Raw genomic sequence first — 18,712 nt, 5'->3', positions numbered from 1 at the left:
TACACATCCCTATCTAAAGGATGTTTGGTAACCTATGAATAAAATCATTCAAATATCACATCTTAATAGGTCACCATTCATCCTTATGATACAACCTCTTAACAAATCCAAACCCTTTAAATTGCCTTTAAATTGTTAAGGCTATTGGATGTAAACAATATGTTATTAGACCTTTCAATCCAGATCTTTCAACATTTTTTTTTGCAATACCATCAAACAATATTTCATGCTACATAGGATTTAATCTTTTAATATGTGCAAGACTTGTAAATGTAGTTTATTAATTTTTTTAATCAACCTACATGCATGATGTGAAGGGAATAGAGGTGGGGGTTATTTTTAATTAATATATTAACTTTTCAGCTTGACATGTATCAGTTTTTTTAATTAGTATATTAACTTTTCCACAAAACATTGTATATATGTGGCATTTGTAATTGATTTGCAAGCACCATCGATGTGGGTGCTTAGATCATAAGGTGTAGGCAACTAGATGCAATATCATTTTGGTGCCACATCATCAATGATGTTATAACACCAAGTGAGGAAATTGACAACATGTTATATCTTGTTATGACACAAACTTTTTTTTCATTTTATAATTTATTTTTTATTTATTTCGATTTTTTTTAAATTGAGACAAATATTTTTTAAATTAAAAAATAAATAAAACATAATGTTTAAAAATTATAAAAAACAATTAAAAATTTCTAAAGATTAAAATTAACATAAAGACTAAATTACACATAATATCAAAAAAAAAATAACATTCAAATTCAAAAAAAAAAAAAAAAAAAAAAAAAAATACAACGCTATTCGTTATCGTTATTGTTACCATCGAAGATATAATCCGCCAAGTCCTCTCGAAGTTGTCTGTGTTTATTTGCGTCCTGAATGTCAACAACGCGATGCAAATAATCTGTTGTTCCTGGTTGAAACTGAACGTGTCTGGGCTCCGTTGGGATATAGTGTGCAATATTTCGCCCTTTATCTTCTACTATCATGTTATGCATTATAATACATGCATACATGATATATCGTAAAGTTTCTAAATCCAGTGGTCGTGCTGCACGTTCGACTATATGTCACTTCGCCTTCAGCACTCCAAAAGCACGTTCCACATCCTTACGTGCTCCTTCTTGTCTTCTCGTAAAAAAATTGTCTCGTTCTTCAACCGGGTGGCGAAATGCCTTCATGAATGTGGAATACTGAGGATATATTCCATCTGTAAGGTAATACCCATATTTGTATTCGTTTCCATTCACCGTGAAAGGAGTATCCGGGGCTTTTCCATTCAAAAGATCGTTGAATATTGGCGACTCATCAAGAACGTTGACGTCGTTGTTGGAACCCGCAACCCCAAAAAATGCATGCCAAATCCATAAATCTTGAGAAGCGACAGCCTCTAACACCAAAGAAGGTGATCCGTGATGACCACTTGCGTATTTCCATTTCCATGCTACCGGACAATTTTTCCATTTCCAGTGTGTGCAATCAATGCTTCCGATCATTCCAGGAAACCCATGGCGTTCTTCATGCGCCGCATACAATTCTTGTAAATCATGCAACGAAGGTTTCCGCAAATACACGTCACCAAAAGTTTCAACAACACCCCTTGACAATGTATACAAACTCTCTCTTGCGGTTCTTTCGGACATTCTCATATAGTCGTCCATGGTGTCAGGTGACTCCCCCATAACCATCAAACGAATGGCCTCAGCACATTTCTGCAATGTTGTAAACCCCCGTCTACCTCTAGCATCATATCTTAATTGAAAAAATTCGTACCTAAACATAAATTAACTACAGTTTAAAAATATATTGCATATGTTGTAAAATTAAAGAAACATGTAGTACATTTTTATTTATTTTATATAAAAATATAGTAAAGAAACGATATCGGCTTTCCAAGGCGTTGACGATTCGTAAGAACACATCCCTACTCAAACGAAATCTTCTTTTGAAGTCCTTCACCCTGTATACACAATTATCCGCAAAGTAATCGCAATATAGATGTTCGTGTCCTTCCTCGCGATTTCTGTTTAACATCGTACATCTTGTTAGTAGCGGGGCTGAGTTTGGTTGTAGCAGGTCGGTAGTGTAATAATGATACATCATCCTAAAGAAAATATCGTCATCTGAATCATCGGACGAGTCGAAAGAATCCATATTTTTTTTGAAGATAATTGAAAGTATGTAGAGAGGAGAAGAGAAAGTGTGAAATTTTTAATAAAATAGAAGGTATTTATAGGATAATAAATTGTTTTTTTATAATTTTTTTTTTAAACCGTTGCATTCAAACGGTCAAAATTGATTTGTTTCTTCCCGTCGCCACACCAACAAGATGTACCTTCGACGAGTTGCAACGAACAGGGGGTCGGTGTTCCCCCCGTTACGCAGCCGTTGCCTCTAGCCACGTCAGTCGGCGTTGGTTCTCGTTTGTCCCATACCGATTACTCTTACATATTATCATTACCCAAAGTGTCCATTTTATCATACTAGTCATACTTTTTGTGTTATAACACTCAATGTGGAAATGAACAACATCAAATTACATGTGATAACACATACTATTTTCTATTTATTTTTTATTTTTTATTTTTTGATGTTTTTAATTTCTATTTTTCTATTTTGTTTTATTATTTTAATTTATGTCATAATATTTTTTTAAAAACATATAAATTAAATAAAACATAATTAAAATAAATATTAATTAAACATACCATTTAAAAAAAAGAGTAAATTACACGAATCGTCCCTCGTGCATATGCCAAAATGCTCGTTTGGTTCCTATTTTCAAAAATTAATTCGGATAGTCCCTTGTTTGGTTAAAAGTTGTGTGTTTCATCCCTCATTAGTTTAAATTTGCACGCTTCATCCCTTGTGAGATTTGAAAAGACTATATTGCCCTTGTTTATTTTATTTTTGAATTTCTTTTGAATTGTTTATTTTGTTTACAAATTATAATATATAAAAAATGAACTGGTCATTCACCATTACACACCCCACCTCGATTTAGCTAGATACACTAAATCTTCCATGTCTTCATGTCAATATCTCACCTCCCCTATGAAGTCAAAATCCAGCCACCGAAGATGGATAATCCCGTTTTACACTCCTACCACCACTCAGCTCTACCTTTACCTCACCCACCCGATCTGCCGTCTTCCGCCTTCCTCTAGTCCTATTCTTTTCATCATCTCAAACACCCAAATTTGTACATTTCACCTATGGTTCCCAGATATGAAACCTGTAACCCAAGTGGTTCTAGAAATCAAGAAAGAAAGAGTGATACGGGAAGAAGATATGAGACAAAGGAGGAAGGATAGCAACATAACCATTTCTGATGGTGGCGGTTTTATTCACCTGATCCAGTTGGTAATATGTAGTTACGTTCGAATCAACACCTAAGTTTCAAACCAGAGTCTAGGGTTTTAGACAGAAATCCACTATCGCCATCGTTCGCAGATCGTCTCCTGTACACCGCTATCGCCATCGTCACTTGTACGATGCCTAGGATCGAAACCCTAGATATGATGTAGTGGTCTTCTTAGAGAGAGAGAGAGAGAGAGAGAGGAATGAGAGGAATGATGAGGATGAAAATATGAGATTAGAAGACAAGAAACAAAAGACGAGAGTGAAACAGTGATTGGGGTTGGTCGGTGTCTTGGAGTCGATCGCCTCTATTTGAAACCGAAGATGTCTGGTGATGGTGGATAACTAGATATGAGATGTATCGAAGAAGAAGAATGGGCTAAGGGGAGGGGGAACGATTTATCAAATGTAGTGGCATGTTTCTTTTTTAAAAGGAAATAATAATTATTTTTATAATAAATAAATCAATAAATAATTAATAAATAACAAATAAATAAATAAGAAATAAATAAGGGTATAATGATCGTTTTATGTGCGGAGGGATGAAGCGTGTTGGTTTTAAACTAACGAGGGACTGTCCGAGTTAATTTTTAAAAATAGGGACTAAACGTGCATTTTCACCGAAAACATAATAAATTTAAAATTATAATACCGATACACTATTCTTACCCTAAATATTTCCGCTCAATCTTGAGCACCTCCAACTGTCTTGGTGGTATATTCTCCTAGCTGTCGGTTTCACGACAAAGGAACTCCAAATGCTCCCGTTGCAACTCATATCTTTTACACGCGATTCGTTGTGATCGTCAAATTTTTGTTTCACTTCTGCTTGCTTTCGACGTCTACTTTCGCATTCCTTTGTGTGTCGTTGGGCACACCTCGCTTTGTCGCGACCTATCGGTCGTCGAGGCGGTGATATCTCTTCAGTGTCTTTGAAGTCATCTGGTATCTCATCCGTGTCCGCATTGAGGTCGATGTTTGTGCGTGCGTCCAAAACGTTTACCGAACCCGAGCCGCGAGATCTCTTCGATTGTTGTTCGTAAATGTGTCCGCGTTATTCCATTTTTGGTCTTCATTGACAATCTCCCAAATCTTTTCGTGCTCGAAAACATGACCGGTCTCAACATGATATTGGTCCATCGTCGCTTTATAAAGGTTAAAATCCATCGCACCACTTTGCTTGTGCGAGGAAAGTTTGTTTTAGACGGAATTGAACTTTGTGCACTTCTTGCTTATTTTAGTCCATTTGCTACTCAACATATCGTTATTGAGATAATTTTCATCCTTCTTCAAATTGGTGCGAAATGTCCGATCACGGCTTCGGAAAAAACAATTTTTCTCATATCGTTTCATTGCGTTGGATTTTTTGATATCCCGCACCATGCAACGGCCAACGTGTATTCCTCATCCGCAGTCAACCATGTTGGAGGTTCATCTTCCGATTGTTCCACCGCAACCGTTTTCCCTTTCCTTCGTGCTCTCCCTTTGGAAGAGGAGTATTGAGATTTTGATCCATAGTGATGAAAAGAGAAAAAATTTGAAGATTTGAAATAAAATAATTTGATATGAGATTATAGATAAAAAAAAATAATAATAAAGTTAGATCTATATATAGGTGTAAAAGAGTTAAAAAGTTGAAAAAAATAATTAATTAACTTTTATTTATTATTATTTTTTTAACGTTTTTGACCGTTTAACAAGAGTTCAAAATATTACCATTTGCATTATTTTTGATCGAAAATAACCCATTTCCATACGTTATCACAATAACGTGCTTCAATGTAATGCCAAATAACAGCTAAGAGGTGCGGTGTTTGCGCCGTTATACCGACATTTTCTTATGTCCGCGTCGGATTAACGGGAGAGCCCGTTGCCCATTCTGAGTGGTTTAAGCGAAATTACATTCTCTTAATCATTAAGAGGTGATAACGACTCGCATTAACATTCAAAGCGATTTACCAAATAACCCTAAATGGAAATTCATAACTTGTAAGGCCCTGTTTGTTTACCTCTTAATTACAAAATTAAGAGGCAATGTCTTGAATATTCAGATTCATATTGTTTGTTTACATCTTATTTTTTACCTCTTGAAATTATAAATACCTCTTAATTTTTCAGATATTAAACAAAGTTTGAATTTTAAAAAAAGCATGTGTTTCCTATTGTGCCCTAAGGATCGACTTTCACCAAAACACAGTGCCTCCTCTTCTCCTCCATCTTCTTTGCGTTCTTCTTCCTTTCACCACTGCCTGCGACGACGCCGCTGCACCCAACACTGTCGCCTCCTCCGACGCCTACAACAGTGCCTCCTCCGACTCCGACAATCCAAGTTTGTTCTTCTTCTTTCTTTCCCACCGAAACTTGATTTTTTTTTTCTGTTTTTATGAATGGATTGGTCAATGAGTCGATTTTTTTCTCCTCAAACTCACGCCTCCTCTGATTCTTTCTTCTCATCGACGCACACAAGCAACTCCACTCCATTTGCTATGTTCCCCCCAAAACTTGATTTTTTCTATTTTCTTTTACCACCAAGAGGATAGTGTCCGAACTTGTTCTATGTGTTTTTAATATACTTGAACAAAATCCCTTGGTCAATTTAATTAGAAAATACGAGCTAATTATAATGTGTGTGATAGGCTGATAGCAGATCAATGGAGTTATTTCAAACCCTCAGCACCTAAAATCCTCAAGGGTTTTTAAGAAGGGTATCCTCCAAACCATTTGATGTAATCAGGAGATAATCATTTGATGTTGTCTAATGGCTTTACTCATATTGGGTGGGCTTTGCCTCTCTGTGCTTATGTTGATACTTATGAATCAAATACAAGTTGAAGTTTAACATTGTTCAAGTTGTTATGTTTGAGTTAAAATGTTGTTCATAAATTTGTAAACACCATATTGGAGGGGACTTTCACTCCATTATTTGCTATATCTTGAATGTTTTGCTTCTAACAGATTTGGATTGGGTTTTAAGTGTTGATGTGTGTATAAAATGTTTAATGTGGGTGATTCTTGAAAACTGATCTGTTTGAAAATTTGATGCTTAAATTTTGATACTTGAAACAATTATGAACTTGGATTCTGAATTTTTTGTTACAAACTTTGATTATTAACTTGTGTACCTATTGCAAATGTGCAATTTCTTACTTAAATTGATGATTTCTATTGATTTGTGCTTAAAAGTTTTGGTTAATTTTTTTGTTGATAAAAGAGTGATAAATTGTATGGTTGTTTCTTAAGTGTGTAGGAAGTAGAAAGTCGTTGGTTCACTAGCTAGTTGCACCATGGATTGAAAGAAGTATTTTTATTTGGCTATCGTATCATGTTTATGTTTCCATGGATTGAAAGAAGTGAATTCGGAAGAATTTATGTTTAATTTGGTTATATTGTATGATTTTTATGTTACAATGGATTGAAAGAAGTGAATTTGAAAGAATTTATGTTTAATTTGGTTATATTGTATGATTTTTATGTTACAATGGATTGAAAGATATGAATTTGAAAGAATTTATATTTAATTTGGTTATATTGTATGATCACTTGATTTATGTTAAATTTGGGTTTTATATGGTATTTGTATTTTTTTTCTTATAATTATTTAAGAAATTGATTAGGTTATTTTATAAACAGACACTTGAGTTCAATAAAAAATAAAACAGAAGTGTAAAATGGTCATTTGTATAATTCAGCACAACAATTCAGATGTTCCAATCAAACAGCATATTAAACATTCAGCTCTTATAATTTCAGACACTCTTAAGAATTCAGATGTTAAAAATTCAGATGCTACCAAAAAGTCCATAAGTTTGTGTTATTTTAGTAACACCTACCATTTCAACCCTTCATATATCCGGCCTTTTAACTTGAACCCATTAACATTTTTCTTTTCTACAAGTACAACCCCGTAGCTTTTCTCTTTCTTGATCACCATTCACAATTTATTCTTTTTACCCGACAAAATAAACCAAATCAAAGATAGTTTTTTTCTTTCTAATATGATTTTCTAAAGTTGAGATTGTACATTTTTTGTGTACATTTCAACATGTCATGCATACTATATTTGAAGACGTATGTTACAACTTACATGCAAACTTAAATCTCAAACATAATTTATACTGTATTTTAGATTTTATAGCTTTGCATATTACACGCATCTCTTTCCATGCCAAAATTTCTGTTTGAAGATCATAACTATGTCAATATTATAGCTAAAAAGATAAATAATACGAAGAGCACCAAAAAGCAAGCCGCACAAATTTTAAAATATCAAAAATTGGTCACCGCATTAGTTACGTTTACATTAAATTTGAAAGCTTTAAAAAATAATTGATTATCAAAGGGTTTCTAATCTAACACACTATCAAGTGTTTTCATCTTTTTTTTTTTTATGTCCGAGATTCAAGTCTCATCTATAATAGAATCAGGAATAGATTAGATTAGACAAAACTGCGAAAAATGGTCCCTGATGTATGTATTTTTTTGGGGTTTTAGTCTAAACCACAATTTTTTTTGGCTTTGTGGTCCTTTTAGACTGGTTTGTTTGTGAAAATTGTCCCTGTAGTTAACTCTCGTTAAAAACAATCTGTTAACCCCCTGTGCCCTCCACGTGAGGGTATTTCCGTTTTTTTAATTCTAAGGACCATTTTTGCGGGAGAAAAAATAAAACCCCCTTTATATACCATTTTCTATTTCCAACTATCTTCTTCCCCGTTGACTGTTCTTCCCCAACAACTGTTTTCTTCCATTTCTCCTCCCTGACCTACAATCGAACAATGGTGGTTCGTTTTTGTGGAAAGCTTGCTTTGGTGAAAACGTCTTGGACACCAGTGAGTCCCAAAAGGAGGTTTTATGCGTGCCCTATTAAAGATTCTGTTTGTGGGTTTATCGGGTGGGTTGACCTGCCTATGTGTGCTAGGAGTAAAACCATCATACCTGGTCTGCTAAGAAACATCAATACGTTGGAGGAAGGGTGCAATGAGCCGGTAAGAAGTATCAACATGTTAGAGGAACAGTGCAATGGACTTTTAAGCATGAACAACATGTTTGCGGCAAGGTGTGATGCATTGAATGATGAAGGTTTCAAGTTGAAAATGTATTTATGTGCAAGTTGGTTTATGTTTGTGATTGTTATTTTTGATATCTGGCCTGTGTAAGGGATAGAGTTAGACAAATGTGGGGTTTTTTGTTGATCAAGTGATAAGGGGTAATAAATTCAAATGTATTGGTATAAAATGGTATCATTTTGTTGTAAGTTGACTTGATCATGTTTGTACTGAATTCCAATGTTGTTAATGATATAAATGATATTCAAGTGTGAAAATATGTTCAAAATGTGTATCAATAGTCAAATATAAGCACATAAATAGAGCTAAAATGTAAAAAAAATAAAAAAATAGTACATTACCAAAATATGTGTCATAATTTGACCAAAATACCACATGAGTGGAACCAAAAACAATTACCAAATTAAGCATAAAAGTGTTTGTACACCATACATAGCCACATCATCAAACCATAACTAAAAGTATTCAAAAAAAACAAACAACAGTTTTCAACAACAAACAACCAAATAGTCATTGTAGCACAACAAACAACCAAAATCTCTTCTTGGACTGATTCCGACCTTGCCCTTTACAGGTCCTAGAGTTGTGTCACTTATTCTTGCATTTGCTACAAGTAACACTGATATGCTTCCTTGATAGCTTCTACACTCCATCATTTGTTGGTCCTTGGGAACCTTCTACTTGTGTAGCATTGAATCCATCTCCTTGACTTCCCATCTGCCTTTTGCTTAACCTTTCACCCTCACTTTGTCTTCTTTTTTTCTTAAGCTTCCTACCTGAGTGTGATGTGGAGGAGGGATTAGCTTTGTTGGACAATTACTTTTAGGCCACATGGGTCTCCCCTTAATTGGCTCCACCTTAAATGAATAAGCTTTTCTCCATGTCTCTAGTCAATACACCTTGTGTACCTACTTGTAAATGTCAAGCTCAGTCTTTGGGTCTTTGCTTATTTAATTCAGAGTTGTAATTACATGCCTATAAGGTATTCCCATTAATTCCCATTTTTTGCAAATGCAGGTTTGGTTCCTAACATCCACCACATGCTGATCTTGCAAAGCTTAGTGATCTGATACTTGTCTTCCCCATTCCACCTAGCAATATTTAGTGAAACTGCTTTTTTTTCGTGCATCTAGGATGTCTGTTGCTGTAGTTGTTAGTAGACCTTTAGCCTTCTTCATTTCCTTCATGACATTGCAGATCCTATTCATTAGATACTCCCTAATGAAGTTTAACCATGCAATCACAGGTTTGTCCCTGCCTTTCTCTATCTTTCCATTAAACACTTCACACATGTTTGAAATCAACACATCAGAAACTGCTCTTTCTGCACATTACAATAACATGCAATTAATGATGATAAATAACTAAAACACATAATCACCATATTGGAACATATATAATTACCTGAGAAATGAATTGCCCAATGTACAGGAGGAATCTGCTTTAACCATTGACATACCTCTTTATCATACTTACTAAACTACTTCATCAAATGCTCAAACTCGGGAATGGTGGTTGCTTATGCACACCTTCATAAGTGGTCCCTATACTCAGTTTTCCCCCACTTCTTTCTCACATTTGGAAACAATTGATTAACTACAATTTGTAAACCCTATATGACTCAAAAGACAATAATTAGAATTGATTTAAAAAACACAATCTAAATGACAAATCGATGAGATGCGATTTACCTTTTTCTTGTCACTTATGAAAGTATAATTTGAGTTGCTTCCAAGCTCCAAGTCATCCCCAAGGTTTTCTAAAAACCACTTCCAACTAGCTGTGTTTTCAGACTCGACAATTGCATAGGCTAAGGGATAAATTCCATTGTTGGAATCTAAACCTACTGTTGTAAGAACCTGAATAGGGAATGGGCCTTTCATGAAGGCACCATCTAAACCTACTAAGTCCTTAAGACATGACTTAAAACATTTTTAGTGGACCCAAGCATAAATAAATCCTTCTAAACTGCTGTGTTGGGAAAGTAGAGTTGCCATTAGGATACACATCTATTTTGATTATGGTGTCTGGGTTTGTAGCTTGAAGTTCAAGAGCATAGTCCCTCAACAATTCAAACTATTTTGTGTAGTCCCCAATTACATGATTTCTTGCCATATCTTTTACCCTAAATAGCATGTCCATCAAAATACCCAACTAGTAGGTCTTTCAAAAGTGATATTGTATGACTCTCAAAGGAATCTTTGGGTTTGCTTCAACTTGATCTATGATTTTCTTGCAGATTAACGAAGAAGTACAAGCCTTGAGTTTCCTTATTTGTAAGCATGTATGATTTTGGTTTGAGGTCCTTATAAACCAATCAGATTTGGGGTTTGACCTAGATGCATGTATATACCAACCACATGTTACTTTTTATGTCTTTACTTCTTTTCCCTTGCTTTTGAAGTGGTAGCTTGAGTCTCCACTTGACCTTTATTGGTGATAGGCACAACTCCTCTGTACTATGCATTAAGGCTTATATTGTCATTTTTTTAAAATAATTGATTCCTTCTTGTTTCTAGTGCATACACATCAATTATCTCCTTTAATTATTTTTTACTTTTAAACTTTTATCCAATTGAGAATGACAATATATGTACTGACCCAAAGCTCTTCTTTCTCTGTCTTGGTTTGATCCTTCATCCAAAGATTCGAACTCCTCAGTGTTGATCACTTCCATATCTTTAGGTTCATGACCATTAACATCGTTAATACATGATCCTTTAACATCACTTTCAAAATTTAGACAGAAGTCTTCCATTTCTGCATCAACATCTTGTATATTGTTCTCCTCATCCATTATGTCATCCATTTGATCTTCATTTTCAGATTGTTTCCCATCCTCAATATCACCTTCATCCTTTTCATACTCTGTATCACTCTCTTGAGATTCATCATCCCCTGAATACTCTTCAACATCCTCATCACTTCCAAGTAAATTGTTCATAAGGTTTAAATTGTTCAATATGGTCATTATCCTGAACCACAATCATCTCATCCCCCATATTAGCAATATATGAAGTAAATGGCTTGTAGCATCCTTTAACAATAGTTGCAGTCTCCTAAACATCCTTAACACCCTCAGTAGTGTTTTCCTTCTCTTTGAAATCATCAATATCCTCTAAATTAAGTGTCTTGCTACAAGAGCCTTCACCTCCTTTTAAACTCCTAACTCTACCCCTTCTATACTCTGGTGAGAAAGCATTACTTTTACTCCCAAAAAGAATCAAAGACATGTACTCACCAATTGGCTCATCATTTACATGGTTCATATTTCTCAATGGAGATTCTATATGAACTTCAGCCTCAACTTCAGCCCCTTGATCATCATTTTCTTGTAATTCCTCAATGACAAATTTACTCTTTGCATTTGGAGACATGAAGTAAGTGAGTAGATTTGTCTTCCCATATTCTGTGTACACCTCAATCAACTTGTTATTTAGAATAAATTTAGAAAGACTGATAACATCCTGATCATTCCTTAAAGCTCTAAGACCAAATTGAAATTCACCATTAGGTATCCTAAAATGGTAGTATATTACTGGGGATTCATCAGCGAATTCAGTCATCTCTGGGTCTGGTGTAACTCCCGTAGATTTAGGCTAGTCAATTTAGAGATAATGGGCATCACAAATGAATTTTTTGATGGGATATTATTTATAAGTAATAATCTTAACCAAGTTATAGTATATGTCACAAGGTTTCCGTACATATAAAGAACACCGAAATCCGAGTTATAATGAAGAAGTTATGACTCGTCGAAGTTTTACGGCAAAACCAGCACAGCACTGCGTAACGTAAAAAGTGAATTTTTTATAAAATACTTTTTATCCTTAGATATCTAAATGAAATTTTTAGTATACGTTAAACTGAGAGCATGCATAAAAATAATGCCAAACATTGTATTAACGATGTTCATGGTAAAAGATAGTGAGAAGCGATGAGCCAAGCAATGGCCCAGTTATCTAGTAGAGTATAGATGACAACCACAGACTATTCTAGACAGTCCAATGAAACACTAGCAGGCTCGTAACCTGTAGGTTTTGTGAATGATATGTTCACCCAATGTATTCTAAAAACCCATTCACATGTATTGTGGGTGGACTCCCGAAAATAATATTGTCGATAAATGATATAAAACCTGGCAGCTATGGACTTAGCATCTGTTGGATGAACCCTGGAAACTATAGACTTAGTGTCTGTTATATAAACCCTAGAAACGATGGACTTTGTTCTTATTCCTTAGGACAATCCTTAGGAATAAATAATGAGGGATAGACGATTCATAGAGAAGATACTTAAGAATAAAGAAGATAATAGGGATGGGTAAATAGGTTAGTTGTTTGATGATGAAACATAATAATTATATTATTGTGGGTTGAAAACCCTATATACTCACCAAGTTTCCCAACCCGACCCACTTAGTTTATTTGTATCACAGGTGTCGATATAAATCCACACTACACCGATAGATTAAAGAGATGTAGGTCACTAGTGTAAATGAATGTAAGTTCTGTTTATGCTTATGTTCCTGTATTGATGATGACATCTCAAATATTTAAAATGAATAAAATATGTTTCTTTGGAAATGATTTGATAACATATTTATGATGTTTTTCTGGGAACAAATTCCGCAAAACTTTTCTTTAAAAGGTTACTCTGATTTGAAAATAAATCATAAACAAATCGGTCTTTTTTGGCCGTGAAAATGGGGATGTCACATATGGGTAACCTAGGTCAAGCATTGTGGCATCAAGTTCATGTACAAAAAACTCATCTATGTCCACATAATCAACATAACGCACTTCACCTCTAATGTGCTTTATATCAGGTAACTTAGTAAAATTCCCACCATGATGAAGCTTAATACTAAACCATGTGGGTGCACCCGCTACAAAATCAAATTTTGCAGATTTTAGTATAAATCAAGGGGAAAACGCAAAATAGGAAGGTTAAAGAAAACAGAGTAACTTACCATATACAGATGATACGTCCACAACTTTATTTTTTGGTCTAATCTGCCACATTATGTACACCATTTCGACTTTAACGTATGACCTTGTCTTTGTTGCTTTAATTAGGTTCATTGGATAAGGAATGAGTTTTTTTTTCATGTTTAATGGAGCGGAAGGAAGAAGGAGGGAGGTGGGGAATTGATGGGTGGTTGGGAATGTAAATAAGGGATAAAAGGTAAAAGGAAGCATTGACATTCTTATGTAAAAATGGTCCCTAGAAGTAAAAAGATAGAAATACCCTCGCGTGGAAAGCACATGAGGGGTTTAGTGGATCGTTTTTAACGGGAGTTAACTACATTGACCATTTTCACAAACAAACCAATCCAAAAGGACCATGAAGCCAAAAACTCGTGGTTTGGACCAAAACCCAAAAGAATGCATACCACAGGGACCATTTTGCAATTTTGTCATTAGATTATCATTCCTCAAACAAAATTATATATATATATATATATATATATATATATATATATATATATATATATATATATATATATATATATAATGATCATTTGAGAAACTCATAGTTTCCTGGGAACCCGAGAACTAAAGGTGAAACGTTAGATCAAAAAACAGATGACCAAGATCACTTGTGACATTTTTGTAAATAAATAGAAACTTATAGGGACGGGGTATCTTAACATAAAAGGGCAAGGGTATTATAGGAAACACAAATTAAATTTAATAATATCCTAAATTACAGATATGATATATTTAGCTTGAAAGATATCTCGTTATGTTTCCCTCTCCATCTCACACTCTCTCGCGATTTTCCATCCAATAACCATCGTATATCTGTCAATGGCCACCGCTTACAATAGCCTTCGAGATCGTGATTTATGAAATATTCATAGTTGTTTCCTTCCTTCCTCTCTTTTCTTCGTCTCCTCTATGGATTGTGTCACATCATCGCTCACATGTAACATCCGAACCATGTATGAATCAACTTTCTTGTATTTACTTTATAAGGGCTGGCCACAACGTGGTGGAGCATCACCACGGTCGTGGCAGGATATATAGGATAGCGGAATTTTAATGACCCGCCACGACGTGGTCTTGGGCCCCACGATGTGGCAGGTGTTTTAGTAAAATCCCTAATTTTGGGTTTTGGACCATATATAAGGAGCATTAAGGTTCTATTTAGCGCGCCACAACTAGCTGATAAGCTAGCTTATTTTTGAGCTTTTTTATGTTGTCGTGTTCAGTAAGCCAAAAAGTAGCTGATAAGCTAGCTTATCAGCTATCTTTTTGAAAAGCTACTTAGACTAGCTTTTTAGGAGCTTTTTTAAAAATTTGCAAATACACCCCTTAATTATTTATGTAAAGACATACTTTTACATGTCCTTTTATGTAATTTTATATATTTCAGCTGGCTTTTCAACTAGTTTTACCTAACATCATTTTTTATCAGCTAGCTTTTTAGCTATCAGCTAACCTTTCATTTAACAAGTAGTTTTTCAGGTATCAGCTAGCTTTTCAACTAACAGTTAACTTTTCAGCTAGTACGCCAAACATAGCCTAAGGCTAGGGTTTCAGCCTCCATCTTCCTCCCAACCTCAGAAACCCTAATCCTAGCCTCCATTGAAGTTGTGAGATAATTCTTGGTGATTTTGTTGATTTTAGAAGGAGAAGGAAGCTTTTGGTGAGGTGGTTACTTGGCAAGCATCAGTTCTTCAGCTAAGGTTATCTCTTGGACCTTGGTGAGTGCCTGATACTCAACCTTTTCTTACCATGTTACTAGATTTCTTGTTTTTATCCCCTTTTTCCATGATTTTAATGGACTTAAGTAATGGGATCTCATAAAGTTTTCAACATCGTGAATCTCCAGGTCAAATTGAGCATTCAGTGTCTTGGATCTGAATTATAATCAAGTTTTGATGTCATACATGGGATTTTAGTCATTAAACCCTAGTTTTGACCTAAAATGGAAAAGGCACGTATAGGACATGCGATCCCATAAAGCCACGATTTTTAAGGTATTTTTTGGAGTGTGAAACCTTTTTGGAAACTTTGGAGGTGCAATTCTAAGGATTTGGTGCTTAATGAGAATCTTGATGCATTAAGTTACCATTAGTGGTTAGGTTTGGGACTTTGGCTTATAGAAGGCTTTGAGGGATAAAGTTGGAAACTTTACCCATCAAGACCATGGGAAGGACCAGATATGAGCCCTGGAGCTTTTGTAGTTGAAGGAAATGATTTAATGGTTTAAGTTTTCCAAACTCATCACCACGGTGTGGTTTAGGTCGCCATGTTGTGGTGACTTGGTCAAAACCCACTTGTTTTGTCATTTTGCAGCCACGGTGTGGCCAACGAGACCACGACGTGGCGACTAGCTAGGTTGACTTGTGATTTTGACAAGGATTTGACAAAGTTTGACTTAGGGTATTTTGGGTATTTTGAGTTATAGTATGAATTTTGATCACTACTATTTGTAAAGGGGACCGGTAGAGTTGGTTTTCAAAGTAGCATGTTATTGCAACTATTTCGTATGTCTGTAAGGTGAGTCTCCTCATTGTATCTGTGGGTCGAAGGCACCAATGTCAGCCCATTATCATGTTATGTAGAATGCTAGATGTTATGTGAATGTGGCCTATATGTTTGCATGTTCGGGTTAAAATAAACCCCAGGGTGGGGCCCACTATCGTACAATTGGGTTGAAATAAACCCCAGGGTAGGGCCCATTTTGGTATGATCGGGATGAAATAAATCCCAGGGTGATACCCACTATCATTTATCAGGTTGAAATAAACCCCAAGGTTGGGCCCATATTTGTTTATTGAGTTGGAATATACTCTATGGCTAAACCCAGTTTATTTGTTTGGTTTGTGGTAATTTGGTGGAACTCACTAAGCCTTGTGCTTACAGTTTATGTTTATGGTTTCAGGTACTTCCGGTTCGAAAGGGAATGGTCCGATGTGATGGCACATCATCATCCCATTATGATTTCCACACTTTTGGATATTTGTTCTCAAATAATTTGACATTACATTTAATGATTTCTTTTGAGTTAATTGATGAACGAAACTTTTAGATCTAAAAATGAAAAAATTTACCACTGTTTTTGGGTTGTTACATCACACTCTCCATGAAAAATCTTTTTATGTCTCTCTCACTAACCCACAATATGTCATTCTCCTCCCAAGGACCTTCTTCTTTGGTTCATCTTTCAACAACCTTCTCCAACGTTGGATGATATACACTATTGCATCATCACCACCTCTTCCGTCGATGATTCGCTCATCGAGTCTTCTGATTTCCATCAAATTGTAACAACCTGATTTTCAAAGGAAAATTTTCATTTTTGATTAACCAAGATACTGTCCAAAGCACACGACATCCCAAATACAACTGTTTTCAAAATTCATATTAAGTACAATTTTATTTCAAATCATCAGAGTGTCCCATAAGAAAACGCCTGAGAGAGTGCACACCGCGCCATCAGGCATTTCCCTTTCCCTTGGGCTTAGATGTACCTGAAACAAATCCACAAACTATAAGCTAACGCTTAATGAGTTCCCCAGATCATACCACACATACAATCTACATAACACATATCATATTATCCATAAAAGCTACATATACCACATAAGTCATGCATACCAACATATAAGGAAGCCCGGGAAACCCTCCAGGGTCTTACTCTGGGTGCCATAGGAACCCCCACATGGTCTTAGCCCAATTCTTCGAGAACCCCCGAGGTCTTGACCTAGGATGCCAGGGAAACCCTCTAAGGTCTTACACCTAAGTGCCCCGGGAACCCCCGAGGTCTTTGCCTAGGATGTTGTGGAAACCCTCCACAGTCTTATACCTAAGTGCCTCGACAACCCCTCGAGGTATTCCATACAAGTTTCATAGATACAACTAGTACATCGCATATCACATAACCCAATAGCACATATGTAACAAATAATGGGTCGGCCTTGGTGCCTTTGACCCATTGGTATGGTGAGAATACTCACCTCTCACGAATTTTGTGCTGACAAGATAAGAACCAATAAGTTCCAACCTGTAGATCCAACTCAACTTCCTATAAGCATCATAAGATTAACTTGTAATAATCCCATAATTACCCTCGAAGTCAAATCTAGTCAACTCGACGAGTCCCCCTCCCAACTCGCCGAGTTGTTTCATCAACTCGACGAGTTATTTCATAAACTCAACAAGTTCACTCGATATCATGTAGATGGGGAAACCCATTCTAACTCGTCGAGTTGCTAGGGAAACTCATCGAGTCCCATTCCCTGTTATCTCATTATGATGATTCACTGAATGCAAGGACTCCAAGGCTTAGATCTAAAACCCTAAGGTGTCTAAAGGGAAAAAGTTTCCAACTTTACCCTCTAGAATCACTCTGAATTCTCTAAGGCCCTTTTCAAAGGTTGAAAAGCTCAAAATTCTTGCCATGCATTCCTAAAACTTTAGGGATCTTGAATCCCTCCTTTGCGGAGGATTTTCTAGTCCTCAAAACATTCCAAAAATGGAGGCTTTATGGACATGCATATCCAATACATGTCTTTAAATCAAAATGGCCAAAAGGGGGAAATATACTCTAAAAACTATTGCATGGCATCCTTGCTTGATCAAAATCTAGATCCAGCCCACCTTGGGACTATTTTACCCTAGAGATCCAAAAAGTTGCAAAATTTATGAACCTCATGCATGCAATCAATAGGAATGATAGGAAATGAAGAGTAAACTCAAGATCTAACCATATTCTAAGATAAAAATCGAATCTTGAAGACTTACCATAATCCACAAGATGGTCAAGCTCAAGAGTGGGGGTTTGGTTTGTTGGATCTTCTTCTTCTTTTCATTATCTCCTTCTTTTCAAGCTCCACAAGTCACTCTCGCTTACAAAATGAAAGAGAATGGGGATTAGGGTTTAGCACATACATTCTTAGGGTTTGAAAGTTGGTGGAAGGTCTGCCTCAAGGTTCTTAAGGAGATTATATAGGGTGCAAACCCTAAAATTAGTCCTTTACAGTACCTACTCGTTGAGTCGACCTTCCAACGAGTAGGGCCTAGATCTCGCATCCTCGAAATGTTCTCTACTCTACGAGTCGGGGCTCCTAACTCATTGAGTCTCAGCATTAAACCCTAAAACTTAGAAAATTAAATAATACCTGAGACAGGTGTTACAAATCTCTTCCACTTGAACTAGACATCGTCCTCAAAGTCTGCCGAACCAAATAAATTCGGGTAGGGGTCTCGCATCTTATCTTCTGGCTCCCATGTCCATTCGGAGCCCCTTCAGTGCTGCCA

General features: G+C 35.8%; 1 protein-coding gene across 1 annotated transcript; it reads right to left on the bottom strand.

Moving 5' to 3' along the window:
* Positions 1 to 1,085: 1,085 nt before the first annotated feature.
* Positions 1,086 to 7,306, bottom strand: LOC145007410 (uncharacterized). Its single transcript, XM_078966349.1, has 2 exons — positions 7,206 to 7,306; positions 1,086 to 1,788 (listed from the first exon to the last, which is right to left on the bottom strand). Exons 1-2 carry the CDS (start codon positions 7,304 to 7,306, stop codon positions 1,086 to 1,088), a joined length of 804 nt encoding a protein of 267 aa, XP_078822475.1.
* Positions 7,307 to 18,712: the final 11,406 nt, after the last annotated feature.

The sequence above is a fragment of the Lactuca saligna genome, chromosome 7, assembly GCF_052625555.1.
Source record: "Lactuca saligna cultivar CGN05327 chromosome 7, ASM5262555v1, whole genome shotgun sequence".
NCBI classification, from domain to species: Eukaryota; Viridiplantae; Streptophyta; class Magnoliopsida; order Asterales; family Asteraceae; genus Lactuca; species Lactuca saligna.
Note: the sequence above shows the minus strand (reverse complement) of the source record. Positions and strands in the feature narration are given on the sequence as shown.